The sequence below is a fragment of the Myxocyprinus asiaticus genome, chromosome 28 (genome assembly GCF_019703515.2).
Source record: "Myxocyprinus asiaticus isolate MX2 ecotype Aquarium Trade chromosome 28, UBuf_Myxa_2, whole genome shotgun sequence".
Lineage (NCBI taxonomy): Eukaryota > Metazoa > Chordata > Actinopteri > Cypriniformes > Catostomidae > Myxocyprinus > Myxocyprinus asiaticus.
In genome coordinates, this window is record NC_059371.1 from 31,917,926 (window position 1) to 31,936,872 (window position 18,947).

The window sequence follows — 18,947 nt, forward strand, 5'->3', positions numbered from 1 at the left end:
TCATCAAAATTAAAAGAAATAAACATTTGAAATATATCAGTCTGTGTGTAATGAATGAATATAATATACAAGTTTCACTTTTTGAATGGAATTAGTGAAATAAATCAACTTTTTGATGATATTCTAATTATATGACCAGCACCTGTATATATATATATATATATATATATATATATATATATATATATATATATATATATATATATATATATATATACACACACACTAGCAGCCAAAAGTTTGGAATAATGTACAGATTTTGCTCTTATGGAAAGAAATTGGTACTTTTATTCACCAAAGTGGCATTCAACTGATCACAGTGTATAGTCAGGACATTAATAACATGAAAAATTACTTTTACAATTTGAAAAAAATCCTCCACGTGCAGCAATGACAGCTTTGCAGATCTTTGGCATTCTAGCTGTCAGTTTGTCCAGTTACTCAGGTGACATTTCACCCCACGCTTCCTGTAGCACTTGCCATAGATGTGGCTGTCTTTTCGGGCACTTCTCACGCACTTTACAGTCTAGCTGATCCCACAAAAGCTCAATGGGGTTAAGATCCATAACACTCTTTTCCAATTATCTGTTGTCCAATGTCTGTGTTTCTTTGCCCACTCTAACCTTTTCTTTTTGTTTTTCTGTTTCAAAAGTGGCTTTTTCTTTGCAATTCTTCCCATAAGGCCTGCACCCCTGAGTCTTCTCTTTACTGTTGTACATGAAACTGGTGTTGAGGGGGTAGAATTCAATGAAGCTGTCAGCTGAGGACATGTGAGGTGTCTATTTCTCAAACTGGAGACTCTGATGTACTTATCCTCTTGTTTAGTTGTACATCTGGGCCTTCCACATCTCTTTCTGTCCTTGTTAGAGCCAGTTGTCCTTTGTCTTTGAAGACTGTAGTGTAGAACTTTGTATGAAATCTTCAGTTTTTTTTGACAATTTCAAGCATTGTATAGCCTTCATTCCTCAAAACAATGATTGAGTGATGAGTTTCTAGAGAAGGCTGTTTCTTTTTTTGCCATTTTTGACCTAATATTGACCTTAAGACATGCCAGTCTATTGCATACTATGGCAACTCAAAAATAAACACAGTCAATGTTAAGCTTCATTTAACGAACCAACTAGCTTTCAACTGTGTTTGATATAGTGGCAAGCGATTTTCTAGTACCAAATTAGCAATTTAGCATGATTACTCAAGGATAAGGTGTTGGAATGATGGCTGCTGGAAATGGGGCCTGTCTAGTTTTGATCAAAAATGACTTTTTTCAAATAGTGATGGTGCTGTTTTTTACATCAGTAATGTCCTGACTATAGTTTGTGATCAGTTGAATGCCACTTTGGTGAATTAAAGTACCAATTTCCTTCCAAAGCAGCAAAATCTGTACATTAATCCAAACCTTTGGCCGCCTGTTTGTGTGTGTGTGTGTGTGTGTGTATATATATATATAAACGTTATATTATGCATATACAGTAGAAAATTAAGCCTATTTTCAAATTAAGCAAATTTTCATAATAATAGTTACAATGAAATGTTTTTCTTTAAACAGGCTTAATTTTCTCCATACAATGTACAGTACATACAGTGTATGTATATATATATATATATATATATATATATATATATTATTTTACTGTGAAATATGACCTTTAATATAACATTTGTGAGATTCACCAAAGTATGTCATTTTCCAATAACAAAATTGCAAATAAAAAATGAGACTTTGTCTGGATTTTGCTACTTGTGGCAATGCAAAATCATGCTTTAAAAGCATCTGAAGTGAGAGAAACTGAGAAAAATAAGCAAACAAGAAGAGGAAGAAATGCAACTGGTCAGCACCATGGTTTCTCCTTTTCCAGCAAACTTCCCCACTCTATGGCAGCCAATTATATTGCCTTAGCCAGACATTTGTTGTTTTTTTGCGATGGATGTTGTTTGTGGTCTCTCAGAGGAAAGGCCCTCATTAGAGGAGCTGTTTGCTGGCAGAATGGGTAGAAGACTGGGCAGACTAGACTGTGAGTCACGAGCCTTTGCTTTAGCACAGCCACAGCACAGCACATGTTCATAAGTCTTGGGCAACCCAAATAAAATAACTAAAGGTGTGTTTTTCATGAGAAATAAAAGTTTTTTTCTGTGATTCATTTTTTCACAGATCCAAGACATTTCTGGTTTTGAATTTTGCCAATTATCATGTGGCTGTCTCTTATAGCATTGCTCTCTTTACTTCATTATTCAGAAGACTAAAGAACTTCAATTGACCGTTGTGACTCATCATCACCATCACAGTTATATTTAGGTAGTTCTTTGATAATTTTACCCTTAGACATTTGCAGTGAACTTGTTAAAATTTTCTTAACTTATATATAAATATTAAATCAAGGGTGGTGTTGCCTAGTGATTAAAGATCTGAGCTAGTAACCTAAGGGTTTCTTGTTCGATTCCCACAAGAAATGATCTATACACTGTCCCAGTTTTGCCCTTGATTTAAAAAACCTCAGTTAAGAGTTTACCTTACAGCTCCAGTCACATTTCACCCCAAAATAAATAAATTATACTGCAGTATATATATTGCTTAAGAAAAACATTTTCAGAACATGTCATTTTCATGACAATAAAGCACATCCCCCCACCCAATTCTCATTACCATAATGTGCTGTTGAGTTTTTTGTCATTCTCATCATTCTCAATGGTTGTTCTAATAAGATTCTCATTACTACAGTACTTAAAAAAAAAGAAAAAAAAAGAAAATTAAAGGCAATACAACGGGTACCAGGTTGTATTATTCTTATATACTTGCATTAAAATAATAAGAATACATTTTTCTTTTATTTATTTATTTTATTGCTTTACGGCATTAAGAATTAGTCCCAGTGCAAAAAATAGTAATGATCGTTTTTTTAGCAAAATAATTTCTATTACTTTATATTTTATTTATTTTGGGGTGAAATATGACCTGGACATGTTCTTGACAGGTTTCATGAGATTCATCCCCAAAAGAATGGGAGGGATTAAAGAGTTACTAAAAGTTGGATTATTGTACGAAAGAGTAATTTGAGGACTTTAGTTTGTTACAGTGCTACTGTGTGACCTCACGTGTTGTGGACGTGTTCGACAGCCCCTGTAACCAACAACCCCTCACCTTGTCACACCAGAGTAACATCTCCTCTCTACACCTGTCTGTGTGCAGCAGGCCGAAGGTTACGGAAGCGTACATGAGTATTGCGCACTCCGTGGTGATTGACTTGGGGGGAGAGAACTATCTCTTCAGCACTTCAGAGACAGTTACCCTCGAGAGAGGCGTGGAACTCTGACCTGCTGGTCTACCAAGCCCAGACACATTCTCCGGGCGTAATTATCAGCTTTGTCAGATCCCTCTGAGCACTTCTCTCTTCTCCTCTTTCTCTTTTTCTTCCTCCTATCCTCCTCTCTCCCTGTCAGGTTTAAGTGGGGCCCATCTCTGCGAAAACGTCGGCCCCTACAGGTGAGATTGGATGGGAAGATGTAGGGAGGGAGCAAGGGGTGCTGTAGAGGTGGAGAGGGGAGGAAGCCTGTGCTCAGTCAATTGAAAAGCTGTCAGAGTGCCGGCGAGCCCCTGGAAGGCGAGTCTACGAGATAAGACGGAGTTCTCATCTGCCAGCTGAGCTTGAGCGAGGTCAAGGCAACGGCGCCTCTAATCTAGTTAATTTTAGACCCTTGATTCGAAAAACATGTCGAGCAGAACTCCGAGCTGATAAAGCCTTGTGCCTTACGCTTTATATCAAGTTTGATTTTGTGTTTTTGTGTTTCCCCTCTTGCCGTTATTTGTTTATCTTCCTTTCTCAAGCGCTTCAGACGGTAATCCGAGTTAGAGTCGCAGCTCGGAGAGATTTTCGTTGCGTGGTAATTCCAAAGTCTTGTTTTTCTCTTATCAACAAGAGCTGATTGGAAATAATTAACAAGCAAGCAAAAGCTAAACCTCAGTGCGGTCTTTGGTATCTACCAATTTTCAGCCAGCGTATGGCTCCTTAGCATCAGAATAACAAGCTTGTCTTTCGAAGTTACGAGCACATGCTCCTACACACTGAGTGTGTTTTAAGCTAATTTAATCTTTTGTAGTTACTTTTTCATTTCCATATTTTTCCGCCTCTGAAAGGTTTCTGAAGTTGCGTTTTGTTCTGTAGCTCTCTGCTTCCTTTAAGGAGATTACAAATAATAGAAGAATTTCTGCTAATTAACATTTAATCTTTAAGCACTGTGTTATTTATTTACAGATGTGAAATGAGCAAATGAGCGTCCCTTAAACAGGCATGGCTTTTGCTCTTCAAAGCGGCTGTAAGCAGCTCAGCTAATATTTTTATTTAAGACCTCACCTTCAATTTGGTTCAATTCAGTTCAGCTCGGGCTTGAGCAAGCCAATTTTCTGCTTCAGACTGCTTTAATAAACCCTCTTCTCTATCAGAAACCTCTCTCATTCCTGATGAAGGCAGTTTATTTTAAATTAAAGGAGAGTTTCTTATCTGCTGTAGCAAAGAATGTGACAACTGTTGTCATTCTTGCCTTCAGAGGGTAATTAAAACAAAAAACGGTTTAGGCTGCTGATAAAAAAAAAAAAAAATACAGGATCTGATACATGGCACCCTTCTAACATGCATAGATGTGCCATTGATTTAAGTGTAGTTCCTTTACCCCTCGCCTTTCGGCCACGTCTGCATTCTCCAAACAACGATAAGACTTACAACCCCTTTTGAAAGGGCATCGACGGATGCCGTATCTTTACCCTGCGTCAGTATGATGGCAATCATTGATGGGTTTTAATTGAATCAGCCATCACTACTTGCAAATGAAACCTAAGCCAGACCAAGCCTTTAAATTGCCTTTCAATTAAGCGGCATGTCAGCTGAGCTGCTCAAAAGAGCCATTGCACTGCAGTACCACTGGAGGAGAATGGGGTTGTACAGATTGGCTTTGCTTGATCAGTCCAGAGATATAGCACCTAGCTATCCAAGCTTCATCATCTTGATGGCCAGAGTGATTCGCTTGATTGAATAAATCACTCCATAAACTCCTAATTTTTTAGTTTTGTTTCATTTAATTAGCTTCAGGCCATGTTTGCAATAGCATAGAACCATTACTCTTGTTATTGCTGCTATCGGTTTTACCGATTAATCTGTGCCGATAGTTGCTTTTTGGAACCATTGTTATCTGCAAAAATCTATGGCGATAGTTCGCAATAGTTTTTTCATCATTTTGTCATTTCAAAATATGAGTCCCCATTGTCTTTCGGGCTTGTTTATACTTAAAAGTCCCACGTTATGCACCAATTATTAATTTTTTCTGGTTAGTTTGGGGATTTTGGTTGAACAATAAACTGCATCTGAGATTTTATTCATTTAGGATTCTTTGTCTGTGCCTGTCATAGTAAGGAAAGAACAAGAGATTTAAAAAAATTATATAAATCTGATTAATCGGTTATCTGTCTTTCCCACCACCTTAGTTTTCAGTATCAGCAAAATCCACTATCGGTCGACTTCTAATTGCTGCAGGAATACTGTATTGCATGGAAGACTGTATCCCACAATGCATAATGGATGAACCAGAAGTACAGCTGCAAACACAAAATTGGCTTGAAATGCAACATACAGTGCATCCGGAAAGTATTCACAGCGCTTCACTTTTTCCACATTTTGTTATGTTACAGCCTTATTCCAAAATGGATTAAATTCATTATTTTCCTCAAAATCCTACAAACAATACCCCATAATGACAACGTGAAAGAAGTTTGTTTGAAATCTTTGCAAATTTATTAAAAAAAAAAAAAAACGAAAAAAAAAAAATCACATGTAAGTATTCACAGCCTTTGCTCAATACTTTGTTGAAGCACCTTTGGCACCAATTACAGCCTCAAGTCGTTTTGAGTATGATGCTACAAGCTTGGCACACCTATTTTTGGGCAGTTTCTCCCATTCTTCTTTGCAGGACCTCTCAAGCTCCATCAGGTTGGATGGGGAGCGTCGGTGCACAGCCATTTTCAGATCTTTCTAGAGATGTTCAATGGTGGCATTTTTGCATAGAGACCCCCTTAATTTCTGACCCTGGTAAGGCCACATCCACACTAACCCATTTTCATTTGAAAACCTCGTTTTTAGTTTTCTAACGCCATCGTTTTCCAAAGTGTACGGTTATGGAGAACGTTTTCGAAATGTTTTTGGTGGAGGAAAAACACCATTCTAATGTGTGTAAGAGGCGTAAATGTAGCACAATCAATGCATTTTCAAGCGAAAATGTATGTGTGGACATGGCCTAAGCTGTAGCCTAGTATTGCCTCTCGAACATTTTTGCTTTTTCTCATTTCGCTTCTTAGCAAAGATACTTGCGCAAATCCCTTAGCTAGCTAATCTTTCATCATCTTGATGGCCGATATGGTTATAAAATAAATAAATACCTCTATAATACCATAGTTATTTTAGCACCGGTTTTCATTTTATTATGCTTTTTAACAAAGGTGCTTCCTCAGAGTCAATAGCCGTCATTTTAACAGACTTTTCAACAATGGCCGTTTGGTTGCGCGTCATTAGCTTGAGTCAAGGCATTTGTCTGAAGTGGGGATGAATGGCAGGTTATTTGCCACACTCTTTTTGCCTTCAGGATCTACTGTACAGATGTACTGCAGGGTATGCCAGGTCTGTTCCCCCCACCCACTCCCTTCCTGCTCGCCGGGTTATTTATCATAGTTGTTCTAGTCACTGCCACTCTTGACACTGGTGTTATTAATGAATATCCACTCTGACGGTAATTCAGTTTAACCTGTCTCCCCACATTCATTCATTCTACTAAAGCATCCACAGGAAGATCGAAATTGAGGGAGCGATGAAAGAGGAGGGGAGGGGGATAAAGGAAATGAGTGAGTCATGCGACCGCTGAGTCTGGTTTTTGGTTGCACTTCATATAAAATATTCACTGTCAATGTATACAGCTTCTTGTTAGGGCCTTTACGAATGGCCTTGCACTTTTACACAAGTTAGATAAATGCTTTTTTCTTCATTCTTACTGAGCTCTGACCTTTTATAACCTCTGCAGGTTGCGCAACGTGGAACCGGTGTGTACGAACCTGCAAGCTCAGATCCTGAACTGCTACAGACAGAACCGCGAACAGACGCTTCAGTGCTCAGATCTGGCCAAAGAGTACATGCAGTGCATCAATGCAGCCAAGAAGGTAAGGAAAATTAAAGTGTTTAAAATAACAGCACTCTTGCAAATGTGTGTGTTTTCAGCAACAAGAATTGGGTTTGCCTTGCATTAGGAATGAGTCTAGATGGTCAGGAAGTTGTCCAACAGCAAACTAGTTGGTTAGTTAGGTCGACCAGTGAGTGTATTTAAAAAAATAAATCTTGTTACAGCTCGCTGTGTTTTCAGCATTTTGTCCCGTGAGAACTGCATTTTTAAGATGCTGTGTGAACTTGATCAAAATGCAGGTTTTTTTGTCGTGTTTGATTTAGTTTCTTTATCCAGCTGTTTTTGAACACAAGAACGCATCCTGTATGAACACCATTGTGTCTTGCGGGTCATTTTTTTACCCGTTTTGAAAACCATTCAAAATGCTTTTTTTTTTTTTTTTTTCCCTCACCCAATTTGGGGTGCATTTAAGTCCTCGTGGTCACGTAGTGATTCGCCTCAATCTGGGTGGTGGAGGATGAATCCCAGTTGCCTCCGCGTCTGCGACCATCAACCCGCGCATCTTATCACGTGGCTTGTTGAGCGCGTTGCCAAGGAGACATAGCGCGTGTGGAGGCTTCACGGCATCCACCGCGGCATCTGCGCTCAACTCACCACGCGCCTGACCGAGAACGAACCACATTATAGCGACCACGAGGAGGTTACCCCATGCAACTCTACCCTCCCTAGCAACCGGGCCAATTTGGTTGCTTAGGAGGCCTGGCTGGAGTCACTCAGCATGCCCTGGGATTTGAACTAGCGAACTAGCGAACTCAAGGGGTGGTAGCCAGCGTCTTTTACCACTGAGCTACCCAGGCCCCTTAAATTTTCGATCACTGTACAATGCCACTAAAGACCCCCCTTAACGAAATTCTGTTTTGTTGTGGTAGAATTCAAAAATAAATAAAGTTTAAAAACTTGGTAAACTTTAGCAAAGAATGTCTCAATTTATGTTTATTTCAATACCTTTGGACATTTGATATGATCTCAACTATATTACAAACATTTCTGAGTTATTCTGCTTGTAGCAAATCAACAGTATACATTTTATAGTTACATTTTTAGTACATGTCTGTTTCACAAATGAATCTCTATTTCCTTTTCCAGCAGTCAAAATGGGCAAAATTTGCACATCCATTGCAACAAATCCATTGTTGCAATGTTACAGGGGTTTAGGAAGGTGCTTAACAGTTCTTTCTGCCATCTAATGTTTTCTGAGAAAACATCCAATGGTCTTTTCACATTGGGGGAACCTTTAGCCCCATTGTACCCTTTCATAAAAAAATTATGTAAACGTATTTACTACATACTACCTGTTGAAAACTGTTAAAAATACTCTGTGTATTTGTGTTTGTCGACATGTGCACAAACCCCATTTTAGATAAAAAGAATGCAATTTGTGGGAAAGATGCAGTACCCTGTGAAACAGGTTGGGAAGCTAGAAAACAGTATTGGGCTAGGGGCTAAATTTGAGAAAATGTGAAATATTTTTAAGTCAAATTTTATTCATATATGTTCAAAATACTATTTAAAGCTGCATAACATCCAAAAAGTCAGAAGGTGAAAGGTCACACCTGGTTTTTCCCATACGGGTCAAAATAGTTATTTCACTTAGTGAAATAAGTTCCCGCAAAATGAAAAATATGCCATCATCATCCTCATGTTGTTCCAAACCGGGATGATGCAAAAGGCGTTGTTGGGCAACATGATCACTTTCATTTAATGGAAAATGAAATGCAATGAAAATTAATGGTGACTGAGACTAACATGCTGCCTAACATCTCCTTTTGTTTTCCATATAGGTTTGAAACAACATAAAGGAGATTAAATGTCAGAATTTGTATTTTTGGGTAAACTACTCCTTTAAGAAACACATCTGATTCGTGCCAGCTAGACATGACTGTAAGCCAGCCTAATTGCCATTTAAATATACATTATGACTGTTTCAGATGCAAGAAACCTTGACTAACATTTTAAGTGGAATTCAGGGAAAAATAAAATGCTGCAAAAACAGCTCCTTTAAATAAACTTTAACTGATCATACAATCCAGTGGCTAGGTGAGAATGTTTCATTCTTTCCACAGACAGTACGATCTCTGAAGTGTTTCATGTGTTTGGCCCATACCCTCTCTGCAGACCTCTGTCAGTAATGGTGTCCTTTTCAAGGTATTAATTCTCCTAGAGTTTACTTCTAATGTTCAGTTGTAGCCAAGCAACAGTAGAATAATGGCTCCACTCCATCACACCCCCAGTCACAGGGAGTATGTGTGTGTGGAGGGATGCTGGCTCTATAGCTCATACTGCACTCAGGGAGTGTGTGATTACTGCTATGGCAACGGCTCTCAGTCCCAGGATGTGGATCTGCCATGTCGTGCGGCTGCCAGTGGGCTCTTACTTCCTCCCCCACCATAGTTTTCTTTTCGTCTTGGTTGTTGCTCTCTCTGCATCGTCTCTCTTCTTTTCATACTGATGTATAACAGTTGAAATCCACTGTCAGCAGTAGATTTTAACTCAGTTGAATTTAATTGCTATTACTTAGCACAGGCACTCAATGTGAGTTTGAAATGTTTTTGTTGTTTTGCTTACTTAAAGGATTAATTCACCCAAAAAATGTTATTCTGCCATAATTTACTCACCTTCGCGTTGTTCCAAACATGTATGACTTTCTTCAGTGGAACACGAAAGAACTTTTAAAGAACGTTCACTCTAGTCTGTTGCATACAATTAAAGTGGATGGGGACAGGGGCCGTCAAGCTCCTTAATGGATTTTTTTTTTTGAAGCATCGTATAAATTGCTCGTAAGACTCAATATAACTATACTGTATATTTAAAGTCCTCTGGAGCCATATGATAGATTTGTGAGGAACAGAGTGAAAAGCAGTCATTATTCACTGAAAATCTTGCTAGACAGCTGAGGTCACCATTCACTTTCATTGTATGGAAAAGAGCAGCTTGGACATTCTACTATAATTAACTCCTTTTGTGTTCCACGGAAATAAAGCAACTCATACAGGTTTGGAACAACATGAGGGTAAGTGAATGAGCACAGAATTGACATTTTTGGTTGAAATATATTTTTAAGAGTTTATTTCTTTGCCTTGAGCCTTCTTTTTACTTGAGCCATTTTGCCTCGAGTATGTTCATAAAAGGGGTTCTAAATGCAGTTTGATCAAGCAGTTTTGTGTGTTTATGTGTATGTGTGTGTGCACGCTATCACATGCTGCGTCTTTGTCCATCTCATCTTTTCCCATAAGCAGAAATGTCTATTGCCATAAAAGCAGGAGCTGGTAAACACAAAAGGGGATATTTTACTGTTTGTCCAACCTGCTCTTTTCCATACAGCGAAAGGGAATGGTGATTTACACTGTTAAGCTCAAAAAAGGCAAATAGCATCATCAACATACCACAAATAAGTAAATAATTCTGAATTTCATGCAACTTTTACACTTATTTCAAAGTCAAAAACTTTTGAAGCCATACTGTAACTTTATGTTAGGAACGCACAGAAATGTAAGATAATTGCTGAATTGAATATGTTATTTCCCCTCCACCGGAGCTCGGAAATGCCATTTGTGTTTGCGTTCAGTTTGAAACATTTGCGTTGCATTTTGTTTGGGCACAAGAACCAATTATGTTTGACACTGTTGATGGAAAAACTTAGTGCAATGCATCTTTAGGTGCATATTTGAATTCACATGAGAAGATTTTCAGCGAAGAACAACAGCAAATTTCAGTATGGCTTCGGAAGATGTGGAATATAGTGCTTGAGTTGTATGACCTATTTTTATGGTAATTTTATGTTGCTTTTTTCTCTTTTTTGGAGCTTGAGAGTGTAAATCACCATCCACTTTTGTTGCATGGAAAAGAGCAACATGGACATTCTGCAAAACATCCCCTTTTGAGTTTCACATGAGAAAGAATACAATATGGATCTGGAACAACATGAGTAAATGATGACAGAAGTTTAAGTTTTGAGTGAACTATACCTTTTTAGATGAGTATCTTATTAAAAAGAGCAACGCTTGCTAAGGTGATTCACCTTTAAATATTTGTTTTCTTCGCAAAACACCTGTGCTTCTCAGTACAGTAAAACAGGCATTTCTTGCTGCAAGTGTGAAATATAATGCAGCCAACCTTGTTATAATTGAGCTGCTAGAATCGTTAAGCACCCGTTAAACATACGTTTAAGAAGATGGATTAACTACTTATGTTTTCTTAAGGAAGCACATTTATTTACATTTCAGCTAAATGAACTGAGATGGGGATTTGTAGTATCTGCAGATTGACAGAAATCAAGGGCATGTGCTTGAGGTGTCTGTTTGTTATAAACACAGATCAAACACAAGGTCTTCCCATCATAGCAGTTCCCCGACAGCAGTGAGAGGCTATAGAAGCCCTTATTAGAGAAACTCTTTCTTGTGCTTGACACAATTCACTTTGGGAAGACTGCATGTCCTGGAATGAAGGAAGACAGAAGAAGAGAGAGAGAGTGTGGGGCAATCCATTTGTGCCGAGAGCAAACCCTGCGCTCGCTGTCTAAGGGGGCGCCCACGCTTCTCTGGGCATTGTCTGGAATAATGACTCTTGAGATTGGCTGATTCCTCCACCTTGCACCGGGATTCTTCACTCATTTACGGCCAGGGCCAGATGCTCCGACTCTGATGGTGATTGATGTCTTGAGCTTACTTACATTTTGCACGGAGGACATTGAGAGAGAAGAGGAAAAATAGAAAAAGAAAGAGAAGTGAGAGAGGGGCAAATTTACTAAACAGTTGCGCCAATTTTGCGCAGTTTTTCTCTTGGCGATGTCTGCGATGATATAGTGCGGTGCCATGCATTCTCAAAGGAATGGGTTTCATACAGGTAAAGCCCAATTGACAGCATTTGTGGTGTAATGTTTATTACCAAATTTATTTCGACTTGTCACTCATTTAAAAAAACGAAGCAAAAATCACGGTTAAAGTAAGGCACTTACGATGAAGTGAATAGAACCAGTAAACATTAAAATACAAACTGTTTCAAAGTATAGCCACAAGAAGTAAACATAATAAGTGTTAGCATGATTTTAGTTTGATAAAATCGTGTGCTTATCTATCTGTGTAAAATTAAATAGAATATTACAACTTCCTTATCATGACAACTTAACGCCTGTAAACCCTGTAATCTGGTAAACGCTGTAACACTGATACAGTAAATCCCTGATTTAATCACATTTAAATCATGTTAACATGTATAATGTTTTTTTCCTGTGACTATACTTTTGAAACAGTGTTTATTTTAGTTTATGGACAAACCCCGTTCACTTCCATCCTAAGTGCCTTACTTTAACCATTATTTGCATAGTAAGGTGTGTTTGCACTCAAAAACGAATGACAGAAACTTCATTGAAATACAGCACAGCTTCATTCCAATGAGTTTAATGACTGCTTAAGCTGAATTGTGGGTGGTTTGTAAATGAGATGCAGGATTTTATGCTGAAATACCACATGCAAAAGTGGCACAACTGTTTAGTGAGAGTTTATGGGCTATTTCTGAGAGGAAGAGATGTAGAGGACATAAAGAGACACAAACAGGGCGGGAAAAAGAAGCAAGAACGAGAGAAGGGAAAAGGCTAGTTAGCACTCTGTGTCTGGTGCTGAACTGATGTTGTGAGACGGCAGGGGCTGTTGTGTCAAGGCTGAACTTTTTGAGGGGCTGCCCAAAACTTTTAATGCCTTGTTCTCCCAGCACTAAATCTGGTCCCAGTGCCCCAGCCCTGAGATCAGCATCACTGCAGGCTTAAGGGCTAATGCCCCGTGCTTGTGTGTTGATGTGTGTGACAGTTCAGGCCAGTGCATGATCTTGTAACAGAGCTTTCAGAGCAACTGTCCACACAAAGAAAATGAAGCAGCGCTCCAGTGAACACTACATTTACATGTAGAAGGCAGTGAAGATGCATATTACTGGGTAGTATGAGTGTAAGGTGCACAATTCTAGTAAATAGTGCTAAAACTTAGTTTCAAACTTTTTGTAAGACACGATGTATTAAAATTTATTTTTTTTATTCATCTTTTTATGTCTTTTCCAGGAAAATATATAAAATCCTTAATAAAAGATCAATCTACAGTCCACTAACACTGCAGATGATATTTTGACTCGTTATAAGGAATTTGTTTATTTAAAGTGTATTTTTTCTGATTACATTGGCAGATTTTTTTTACATTTGTTAAATGGATGGGTCACCCAAAAATGAAAATACTCTCATCATTTACTTATTGTCATGCCATAGATGTGAATGACTTTTTCTTCTGCAGAACAAAAAACGAAGAGATTTAAAAGAATATCGCAGCTCTGTAGGTCCATACAATGCAAGTGAATGGTTGCCAGAACTTTGAAGGTCCAAAAATCAAACAAGTCAGCATAAAAGTAATCCATATGACTCCAGTGGTTAAATCAATGTCTTCAGAAGCGATGTGATAAGTGTGGATGAGAAACAGATCAATATTTCACATTCTTCTTTTGTTTTTGGTGACTCGCATTCTATGTGCATATCGCCACCTACTGACAGGGAGGAGAGTGTATGGTAAAAAAGGACTTAAATATTGATCTGTTTCTCACCTACACCTATCATATCACTTTAGAAGACATGGATTAAACCACTCATGTGGATCATCATGTGGATTACTTTTATGCTGCCTTTGTGTGCTTTTTTGAACTTCAGAGTTCAAGCCACCATTCACCTGCATTGAATAGACCAACAGAGCTGAGATTTTCTAAAAATCTTTGTGTTTAGCAGAAGAAAGAAAGTCATGCACATCTGGGAAGGCATGAATGTGAGTAAATGATGAGAGAATTTTCATTTTTGGGTGAAATATCCCTTCTAAAGTATAAAGAAGTGAAAAAAATACACTTATTTTCAAGATGAATTCTCTGAAAAAAAGACATCTTAGACAAATTTACTTCTTAAAGAACAAAATAAAAAAAATTTTTTTCTTTTTTTTTAAGGGTTTTTAGATATTTACATTTACATTTATGCATTTGGCAGATGCTTTTATCCAAAGCAACTTACAGTGCACTTATTACAGGGCAATCCCCCTGGAGCAACCTGGAGTTAAGTGCCTTGCTCAAGGACACAATGGTGATGGCTGTAGGGATTGAACCAGCAACCTCTGATTACCAGTTATGTGCTTTAGCCATACTCCATGTGGTGGCGTAGTGGGCTAATTTTTTTTTGGATTTTGTCTTCCTATTTTTATTGGAAAGACAAAAAATACATAAAAATTGGATTGCTGCAGGGTGTAAACATATTGTAAAAGCACTTCTGTTGTTTTAAAATACAGCTAATTATCATTTGCCACCCTAACCCAAACTGTTTTATGTAAATCTGATTGGATGAGTCACATTTAATGCTGCTTGAAATACGTACACCTGTGATCACGCATCAATTAAATTCTATATTAATGTGCCAACTATAAACGGCCTAGTGGTAGACTACTAATGAACTGTTACTTTTCGAAAACATTATTTGATGTCGTTATTATTAATGGTGCTTACTAAAGCAACCATCAATTTTATTATTGCTTATACTTAGAGTTATGGATTTAAACACACCACTAACCCAAATTATTAAATTCGCCATGTAATTTATCCCAGAATATCAGAGATATTGGGGTGGGCTCTTTTGACTTGGGCCAGTTAGCAACCACTGAACAACCACTCAGAACACCCTAGCATCTGTTTTACATAACAACTCCTTTGGCAATGACATAGCAACACCCTGGAAACCACCCACAACACCCTAGCATCAGACCAGTGAGATTTTTGCTGAAAATTACCACTCTTATTTTCTTCAGAAGATGTAAAAAAATGTTGACAGCTTATTAGCTTTTATATTGCTGCTGATGCCATTTTATAAAAGCAATAAGGTACTCAATACTGCTTTGAGCCGTGCCTAACAACACCCCTTAACTGTGGTCAAATCAATGCCTTTTGTAGCTTTTACTTTAATGTATTTTATTTATGAATCACTTTTCTCTTTGAAAATATCCTCAAAAGCAGACTATGTCAAATGTATAGAATTTCATAGAACATTTTTAAGCACATTTGTCCCCAAAGGTAAAGCTTGGCCAGAAACACACACACACACACCTAGACCTCCATCCCATCCTGTCTGGACTGTCCATCACGGCACACTTCAGTCAGATCAGAGTGTGTTTCTGTCCAGGGCTGAATTTCTCCAGTGAATCGAGTTGGAAGCTCTTTTTATTTGATCGACTCAAAGGAACAGTCTGCCAGGTGCTCTAAAGCCTTCCCACAACCTCCAATGTGCCGACTCTGAACTCTGTGTATATTAGTTTTAGTTTTCAGATCAAGTGCTGCTGGAATATTGCATGACAGCTTGTTATTTATTTGGATGTAGAGCAAGACACAAATGCAATGAGTGGCATTGACTCCAGGGCCCCCAAACAAATCATCAATACTGCGCCACCTAAGAGGGCTTTGACAAGCCATTGAAATAAATGGGTCATGCTGGAATAAATTAGCCTGCATTAGACATTAAAATTAAATGAGATGTTTCTTTTGTGTGGGATCGCTTAAACAGCACCAACAATTTATGTGTTTACAGTCTGGCTAGCACCACCCAGTGAAATCTCATTTGGTCCAAAATCCGCTCCATGTAAGTGTTTGTTAAAGGTAGAGTTCATCCAAAAATGAAAATACAGTCATTATTTACTCACCCTTTTGTTGTCCCAAACACGTGAGACTTTTTTTTTCTTGTGTGGGACAAAAAGACGAAGAATATCATGGTCCACTCTTTCTTTTCCATGGGCTGTCAAGCTCTAAAATAAATTAAATGCACTTTGAAATGGTCACAAAAAACGGTCCAAGTTACTTGTTCCTTATATTCCAATTCTACAGCTGAAAAAGTCATACAGGGTTGTCACAACATGAGGGTGAGAAAACTGTTGCAGAACTATTCCTTTAAGCATAATGTTCTAATTGCACAGTGATACGAAGTGTTTTCGCTTTCAGTGTGCACAGACAAATTACTTGTATCTGGAAAATTACGAATCCTGCCCACCTGGTTAAGACACTGCTTTAGTTCTTCCGATGAGGTGAAGCCAAAACTAGAATGAAATAAATGAAAAGTTGAGATTTAATGAAGCGAGCGAGAGAGATTAGGCCAAGGTCAGGGAAGCCAGTCTAAACAACATCTCCTTAGATGAGAAAAGTGTTTTGTCAGAACAGTGGAGGTGCATCACTGTCTGTAGAGAGTCATTGAACTGTCCAGTGTCACTGACCTTGGATAAGTTCTGATAAACTCCACAGATGCAGGCATGAAGCTTCATCCTAGTTATAACTACACAGAGTAATTCAGTGTGAAGCTTAGCTGATATACTGTACAGGCCTAATCTTATAACTGCAGAATGTAATTTACATTCTGAATGTAACCACTGATAAAATACTAATTAGTACACTTTGATTTGTTGATTGATTTAAACATGGCTAAATACATGAAAAGCCTGACTCGTATTTTGATTGTGCCTTATGAAGTACTATAGTGTATACTGTTTGGACTCTAAAGCCGCCTTTTCACTGCATCAGACAAATGACAGATGATAGACCGGAAGTCATTAGTTTCCAATGGAGTGTCGCACGGGCGCTGCATGAGGTTCCAGCCATCTCTGGATGGGACATTTTCGGATCCGATTTGAGCCTCAGCTGCGTTAAAATATTTCAACACGTGCGATTAGACCGTATGCGACCGCCCGACCAGAAGTGATGTATTCATGCAAAACTATCAGCGCAAAGAGAAATGTTAATACATTTTGACCTAAACTTTTTTCTAAATGCCTGCTACTTCTGTATTTTGGACAGTTGATAATGTAGAAGTAAGAAATTATTGTTTACGTTGCAAATATCACAAAAAGCTTTTGGAATTACAGTAAACGAGTGATTTAAATGTATACATGTATCATTTATTTCTGCACTCACAAAACCTACATATTTAAAATCACAAGACATTATGAAATTATTAATTTTTTTTTCCCTAAATAATTTTATATGCATTTTCGAGTGTCGTTACCCACTGCCAAGCCCTACCCTTTATAACTGTTGCTATCTTTATCAAACTTGACAACTAGCGCATTTTCTGCTGCTGGCAAACATGGCGAGAGAAGCAATCGGATTAAGTGAATTATTGCATCAATTATTAAATAACTGGATGAGATGTGCATCTACAGTTTATCTAGTGATAATGTACAGTCGCCAGTATGCCGTGGAATGCTCCATTTAAAACATAAAATTCTCAATAACAATATTTTGGTCAAAAACGATTGTATGATCTAAATTTCTGCCCTATCATGATATTATTATTATTATTTTAATTTTTTTGTTGATTTTTTTTTTCCCCTTTTTCTCCCAATTTGGAATGGCCAATTCCCAATGTGCTTTTAAGTCCTCGTGGTCACGTAGTGATCCGTCTCAGTCCGGGTGGCGGAGGACGAATCCCATTTGCCTCCACGTTTGAGATCGTCATTCCGCGCATCTTATCACGTGGCTTGTTGAGCTCATTGCCACGGAGACATAGCGTGTATGGAGGCTTCACGCCATCCACAGCGGCATCCATGCTCAACTCACCACACACCCCACCGAGAACGAACCACATTATAGCGATCATGAGGAGGTTACCACATGTGACTCTACCCTCCCTAGCAACCGGGCCAATTTGGTTGCTTAGGAGACCTGGCTGGAGTCACTCAGCATGCTCTGGGATTCGAACTAGCGAACTCCAGGGGTGGTAGCCAGCATCTTTAGCACTGAGATACCCAGGTCATGATATTATTTGTTGATGTTATATCGTTCCCACTCGCATGGCCTCGGTCGCATCAGCAGAAAAGAAAGCTGAAGAAGACAAATATTTTTTATTTCTTTTGAATAACATGCACTGATGAATCGTGCACAATAAGAGCAGGGAGATTTTATTAAGGAAACAAATAGGCACAATTTTGATCTCGTGTTGACTTCAAAGAGGTGCACTATGACAGTGTTTCAGCTGCAGTGTGTATCAAGTCCATATTGAAGCAGTGTCCCTTTGGGCCATCTTCCTCCAAAACCCTCATTATAGAACGTGAGAATCCATGCAGAGGAACCTTTTAATCACCAGCCACAGCTCTGTTGTGGCTTACTGAAGCATGACCGTTATTGTGAAGAACTCCTCTCAGCCTTGTACAAATCCCTCAAGTCAAAGGCCTATTAACTTGGATGTGACCGTCTCAAACTATGACTGGGAGTTTTGGCATCCTTTTGTGCACATTATGGAATAACCATGTGCCATGTTGATTTTTTTAATTGTCCTTATTTCTTTGGATGTGCATTTGGAAAGGACTTAAATACGAGTGCATTTACCTTTCCTGTATTGTTGTATTTTCAATTGAAACAACAGGTTTGGGTGGGAAAAATTGAAGGGCTTGTTAATTTTTTTCTAAATAGTTAGTAGTCTACTTGCTAGTTTGTAAAGTTTGTATTGGGGGAAGGACATTCTCGTTCTAGAGAGCATTTGATTGGACTAAAATCTGTGGTGTGCAAGACGAGTCATCAGTATGCTTGGTCCGTTTTTCTTAAAGATAAAACTATTTTTTCAATGAGGTAAGATAAATTTAAGACAAACTTAATTCAAGAAATATACTCTGAAAACAAGTCTTAATGTCTTACACCATGTTGCTTCTCAAAAAATGCATCATGCTTTAAGGATTTAAAGCTGAAGTATTTAATTTCTG

At 38.3% G+C, this 18,947-nt stretch overlaps 1 protein-coding gene across 2 annotated transcripts in view; it reads left to right on the forward strand.

Moving 5' to 3' along the window:
* Window positions 1-18,947, forward strand: part of LOC127419310 (MICOS complex subunit mic25a-like) — an 89,059-nt gene that overhangs the window by 50,506 nt on the left and 19,606 nt on the right. For both annotated transcript variants that reach the window (XM_051660628.1, XM_051660630.1), the window contains one exon: window positions 7,054-7,189. In XM_051660628.1, coding sequence (XP_051516588.1) covers window positions 7,054-7,189 — 136 coding nt within the window. The remainder of the gene's footprint in view (window positions 1-7,053; window positions 7,190-18,947) is intronic.